General features: G+C 49.2%; 1 protein-coding gene across 4 annotated transcripts in view; it reads left to right on the top strand.

Moving 5' to 3' along the window:
- The first annotated feature begins 3,929 nt into the window (after window positions 1-3,929).
- The window catches only part of PPP1R12C (protein phosphatase 1 regulatory subunit 12C), a 39,038-nt gene continuing 36,483 nt past the window's right edge, over window positions 3,930-6,484 (top strand). The window contains exon 1 of one of the 4 annotated variants that reach the window (XM_079950369.1): window positions 3,930-4,427. In XM_079950369.1, the coding sequence (XP_079806495.1) occupies window positions 4,053-4,427 (375 nt within the window). In that variant the 5' untranslated portion in view covers window positions 3,930-4,052. The remainder of the gene's footprint in view (window positions 4,428-6,484) is intronic. The other 3 variants (XM_079950371.1, XM_079950370.1, XM_079950372.1) reach the window with 3 other exon arrangements.

Raw genomic sequence — 6,484 nt, 5'->3', positions numbered from 1 at the left:
ACAGTGGTACCTCGGGTTACATACGCTTCAGGTTATATACGCTTCAGGTTACAGACTCCGATAACCCAGAAATAGTACCTTGGGTTAAAAACTTTGCTTCAGGATGAGAACAGAAATTGTGCTCCGACGGCGCGGCAGCAGCAGGAGGCCCCATTAGCTAAAGTGGTGCTTCAGGTTAAGAACAGTTTCAGGTTAAGAACAGACCTTCGGAACGAATTAAGTACTTAACCCGAGGTACCACTTTAAGTGAATAGTTTCCAGACCTTACAGCAAACAAATCTCCATCCACTGGAAATATAATGAAGAAAAAACGGGTTCCAAGCAACTTGAAAAGAAAAGTACTTGGCTTCCATACAAAGTGAATCAGGCAATCTTTGTGTTAGCTATAATAAGCAAGCTATAAAGTCTCCCTTTTGGAGAGGTTCTTTTCATTTGCAGGGAGCCATAGATAGCCACATGGCTTCTTGCTTGTTCCAGGAAGCGTGAAGAGAGGAAAGACTGAGAAGGGGGTGCTGAGAAGGACTAAGAAGGGCGCTGAGAGCCTACTAAGTCATACCCACACTGGTAACTTGAACTCAGGGTGCAGGTTAACATTTTCATGTACGCCAGTGTGAGTCAGTAACTGTATATTACAACATGTTTTGTGGCAGCCCCTAAATTGTGACCCTTCCTCCCCAGAGAGGTGTGTCTGGCACCTTCATTATACAGCTTCCACACCTCTTTTGACACTTGAGGTCTATATTTTTGAGGACCTACCTTGTAATGTTGCTTTAAACTGTTTTTAATGTTGTCTTTTAATGCCGTAACTCACACTGGGACATTAGAGTGAAAGGCAGTTAAATAATAATAATAATCAGTGCTTTTTTCTGGGGGTATTCAAGGCCATGCGGTACTGGCAACAAAGCTGTAAGAGGTCAACTGGATGCCTTTAAATTTATAACTTCCCTTGATTATTTTTAAAGAAGGTAAAAATACTCTAAAATAAAGATAGGAACTGTTACGAAACAAAAAAACATTGAAAGCAAAACAAGGCAGTTGCTAGGCTTGATCACATGGTTGCTATACTACTTTGGAGTGATGGGAGTTCTCAGAGTTTAAAAAAAGCAGCAAGGGATGAAGACCAAAGAAACCACAACCTGGGAGACTGGTACGTGGCGATACTCTCCCTTTAAGACTAGCTGTACCACTCCAACAGAGGGCCTACTTATTGCAGATAAGGAGGGAGCGCTGGAGCTCAGGGAGGAGAGAGCTTCCAGTGGGAGCCATTTTGTGTGTGTGTGTTGAACATAGGCCTGCAACTCCACGAGAGAGCCACCCGCATCCCATTTCAGAAGAGGCTTCTTTGGGATACTAGAATTGAGGAGCAGGAGTGCACTGAAAGCAAAGCAGCACGTAAGAGGTAGCTCAGTCTGGGCCCTTTTCATAGACGTTGCTGGGGAAAAGCCTGATAGCAGCAGGCCTGTTGCACTTCTATGCTTTGCAATCCTGCGCAAGCCATACCGCTTGGCAACATTGCAAAGCTGCAGGGCTGCCGGCGGCGGGTGGAGGGGAGGTATGGGGCAACTGGGGCAAATAGCCCCAGGCCTACACAAAACCAGGGATTCCCTGCCTCGGTTCCTCTGGGTGCCGTTGGCCACCAATGGTTGCTTGAGGGATGCCTAAGATTTCCAGGCAAATGCTCCACTGAAAAGTAATTTTCTGTGGCAGTCAATACAGCAAAACAAGGCATTAGTAGTGTGAGACCAGGCCTTAGCAGAGAAATCTTTCCTGAGTGTTGGAGAAGGCCAGCAGCAGACCACAACCGGAAGACCAATGAGACTGAGCCCCAAGAAGCAGAAAGAGTCTGGAATTTGGAGGAGGTGCTTGGGGAAAGGCATGACTACAGGTCTTTGCCAGCCCTACCAGGAGGTGCCGGGTGTCGAATCAGGGTCTTTTTGCATAAAGTTAGAAAAAGACCAGAGTGGCTCACACGTTCTGTATATACCATACATTTAAATCAGATTGTTTCTCCAAAGAATCCTGGGATTGCCTCTCACAGAGGTGCAATTCCCAGTGCCCTTAACAAACTACAGTTCCCAGGATTCTTTGGGGGAAGTCATATGCGTGTATGGCGTATATACAGCCCCACAGGTAAAAATTAAAACTGGCATTGGCTGTGATTCTCTAGAGATGTGGCAGTGCTGTATCTGGCGACATTTCTGTTATTATTTTTATCTGTCTTGGGGAAGTTGAAAGCCAGCTCAAGCTTAAATACTGATTAGGGCTGATATAGTGTGACCCCATTCTTTTCATATTTCTATGGGCACTTGCTGAGTCTTTCCTCTTCCTTGTTGTTGTTGTTTAGTCATTTAGTCGTGTCCGACTCTTCATGACCCCATGGACCAGAGCACACCCACTTCCTTAAAAGGTAAAGGTACCCCTGCCCGTACGGGCCAGTCGTGACCAACTCTGGGCCAGCGCTGTCCGGAGACTTCCAGGTCACGTGGCCAGCGTGACGAAGCTGCTCTGGCGAGCCTGCACCAGCACAGCACACAGAAACGCCGTTTACCTTCCCGCTATAAAGCGGTACCTATTTATCTACTTGCATTTTGATGTGCTTTCGAACTGCTAGGTGGGCAGGAGCTGGGACCGAAGGACGGGAGCTCACCCCGCCGCGGGGATTCAAACCGCCGACCATACGATCGGCAAGTCCTAGGCGCTGAGGTTTTACCCACAGCGCCACCCGCGTCCCTTAGGCCCTCTTCCTTAGGGTTCCATAAAGTCTATAAAGAAGAGGGCTCAGAGACAGGAAATAGGTAGAGAAATACACACACAGCCCACCAGTTCCTGTCAGCATTTGAAAGTGAATCTGTTTTCCACTCTCATTTCCAAGGCAACACATGTAGGGCTTTCACTATGGAGATGTGAGCTAAACAGTACTCCACATCTTCATATATATTATGCTACATATTACATTACAAGGATGAGAAACCTGTGAGCCTTCAGATGTTGTTTGATTGCTGCTCCCATCCTCCCTGACTTTTGGTCCCACCTGCTAAACATTGGACAAGTGTAGTCTCTGCTGCCTTTTCAGCGCCTACTGAAGACCTTCTTCTTCCAGCAAGCCTTTTGAGTAGTGATCTTCCCCAGTCTGGATCTGTATAGGAATTCTTTTTAGATGCTTCTAGATGCTTACTTGTTTATTGCTTGTATGCTGCCCTGGGAGGGGTAGAATGTAAAATAAAATAAACAATAATAGTAATAGTAGCTGGAGTCCAGCAACACCCTTGACAGGAGACCTGCAGTCAGGGTTTTTTATTGTATTCTAATTACTATATTTCTATGGTAATCCCACACAAATCTGCTTCTTCTTTTAAACTGCATCTCCCAGGAGAACTTGTGGGGGGTGGGGACTTCAGGCTCATCTCCTACCATGCCACACACATCTGGTTCGTTTCCCCCAAAGAGATGGAAAGTTTGAGAGTTGCGCGCTATTACATCCGTAATTGGCAACGTAGGGCTAATGATTTGTACTGCAACCTCCGAGACAAAGCAGCCAGGGCTTTTCGCCGCATAGTTGCTGCTCTCCGCCTGCAATCACGACCAGGGTCTGTTTTCTTCTCCTCGTGGTTTTAATGGCATAAACAAGTGCCCCCGCTTTCCATCCCCACCCGCACTTCTTAGGTTGTGCTTTTCGCATTTCCCCCTAGGGATTTGGAGTGTGTGTGGCAATGACCTCCCAGTCGTTGAAACTACAACTCCCACAATTCCGTGCCGTTGGCCGTGCCGTGCGGGGCTGATGGGAATTGCAGAATGTCTGGAAGCCCCCGACGTCTGGAGGACTGCACTTCCCGTCATGCCGCGCGGCAGCCGTTCCCTTTCCCACATCCTCCGCCCTGCTGCTGCTGCCGCCGCCGCCGCCCCCTCCCCTCTTGCTTCCGATACGGAAGCCGAGAGGCGTCGGCGTCGACGCCGCCGCCGCCGCTGCTGCTGCTTTTCAGCCCAGAGCTAGAGCTGGGCCGGGAGGGCCGCCCAGCCGGGCTGGCGGCGGCAGCAGCGGCAGGAGGGGGAAAATGGCGGCGCCGCTGCTGTCCCTCTCCGAGGGGGAAGGAGCCCGGGCGCGGCGGCGGGAGCAGCTCCGAGCCTGGGCGGAGGCCGAGGCAGCGGCGGCGGCGGCGGCAGCAGCAGCGGCTGCTTCTCTGTGCCCGGCCCCGCCTCCTCCGGGGCTGCCGGTGGCGGCCGAGAGCGAGGCTGTGCCCGCGGCGGGGATGGGCTCCGGGTCCGGCGGCGGCAGAGGGCTCCGGCCCCGCGCCGTCCGCTTCGAGGCGGCCGCCGAGTTCCTGGCCTGCTGCGCCGGGGCCGAGCTGGAAGCGGCGCGGGAGATGCTCAGCGCCGACCCGGGCGCCGTGAACGGGACCAACGCGGACGGCATCAGCGCCCTCCACCAGGTACGCGGCGCCCCGGTGGCAGCTCCCTGCCTCCATCTCACTGCTTTTGCCGCCTTCCCATTAAGCTTTTTCCTCTCCTTTTCCCTGGCCGAAATAAGCGACAGGATTTCAAATCTGGAAACGTAGCCCCTCAGCGGAAAAGGGTGCCTCTGAACGTGCGCAGAACGTCCCCCCCCCCCGGTTGAGACGTGTGAAGCAGCCTTCCCCAACTTGGTGCACATCAGGCGTCTTAGACTGCAGCGAGCATCAGTCCTGCCTGGCATGGTTAATGGGAACTGGAGTCCAACAACTGTAGGGCCAAAGTTTGGAGGAGGCTGGTGTAGAAAGTCATCTGCCTGCAACCCCGGCTTTGGTATAACTAATGTCAAGGCTTGGCTTAGGGTTATATGATGAGAGTACTTCTGAGCATCTAAAAAATGCTCCCCAGGGCTTATTTTACTGTTGCCAAGGCCTGGCTGTGAAGTGTATAGGGATAGCCTCTGAGCATCTGCAGAGTATGTATTCTCTGCCACTAAGCAGCTGCAACCAGCTCCACCCTATCTCTCTCTACGCATACACACAGGCTCATGTGAAATTAGAAGGATCTGTTCCCTTTTATCAGCTAATGGTTGGGTTGGTTTGAACCCCAACAGCTCTCTGTAAGATGAATGCTGCTCCAGGTCCATGCGCAAAAATTGCATTATATGAGGCTAGCAGTTGTGAAATTAAAATGAAGGTTTGATGATTCCCCCAGTTTGGCATGTGATTACAGCTAAAGAACGCTTTGTATGATAAATGTTAATGTAGCAGCTACCCAGTAAATGGAACTTGCACTGCCAGCGGAAACATCCTCAAGGAGGTTTGTAAAGCACATCTCAATCACTTCTAGCCTGAGATTGCTCTCGGTCACTGGATTAATTGATTAATTATATGGTGCGCACATACATTCTGCTTTTATGCCAAGTCGCACCAGTGACCATTCACTCTGTCACGATAGTGCCTGTCTTGGCTGGCAGCCATTCTCCCAGGGTTCTCGGGTCCAGTTTATTAAGCTCTATTTTCACAGCAGATGTCAAAAATTCTGTGCCAAATTCCATGTATCAGTAGGATTGTGCTGATGATACAGGTGCTGTAGTGCTTTCCCTGAAAAACATCCCTGGTTCAAACTTCAGCGATTTCAGGTGGAATTGAGAAAGACTGCTGTTTGAAACCTTGAAGAGCAGCTTCCAGTTTAGATATTACTGAGCAGGATGGACCAATTGTCTGAATAGATATTAGGCAGCTTCCTATGTTCCTTCTTAATATAATTCCACCTTTCACCTAGTGATGTAAGTCACTTCCACTGTACAAAGTTAAGCTGCTAGTTCCATCGCCATCATATAGAGATCAAATGCCACCATCTCTTATTCTTTTACTGGATAAATGATAACACAGCTCAGAAACCTTTCTATGTTTGTAAGCATAAATAGAAAGGGTGGAAAAAACCTATTTTCTACCACACTTTAACATCTACCAGTCTGCTTGTAGGGCTTTGGAACCACCCAACTGCAGGCTGTTGTTTTGAGAACAGTATATCCTGTGTGAATAGATAGTATATGGGTAAAAATTGTAGGAGAGGGAAGCAACAGTGAGCTTACTGTAATTGTGTGCTATAAACCTCCAAGCCAGACTGAAGACTTGGATGATGCCTTCCTACAGCAGATTACCAAACATTCAAAAAGGGGAGATATAGTAGTTATAGGAGACTTCAGCTACCCCAATATTGGAACTCAAACTGCCAATAATGTAAGGTCCAACAAATTCCTCTGTTGCCTCATTGACAATTTCATTTCCCAGTAGGTAGGAGAAGCAACAAGGGGGGTCATCTATTTTGGACCCTGTCCTCACCAACAGTGGGGAACTGATCAATGAAGTGGAAGTACAGGAAGCCTAGGGAGGAAGAGATTGTGGCCTCTTGAGTTTCATGATACAGAGGCAAGGGAAAACTGAGTGTAGTCGGACATGCATTTGGGGCTTCAGTAATCTGATTTCAGAAAGTTTAAGGAACTGCTGGGTGCCATACCATGATCAGAAGTTCT

Source organism: Podarcis cretensis, assembly GCF_951804945.1.
Source record: "Podarcis cretensis genome assembly, chromosome: 13".
In the NCBI taxonomy this organism is placed as follows: Eukaryota; Metazoa; Chordata; class Lepidosauria; order Squamata; family Lacertidae; genus Podarcis; species Podarcis cretensis.
Note: the sequence above shows the minus strand (reverse complement) of the source record. Positions and strands in the feature narration are given on the sequence as shown.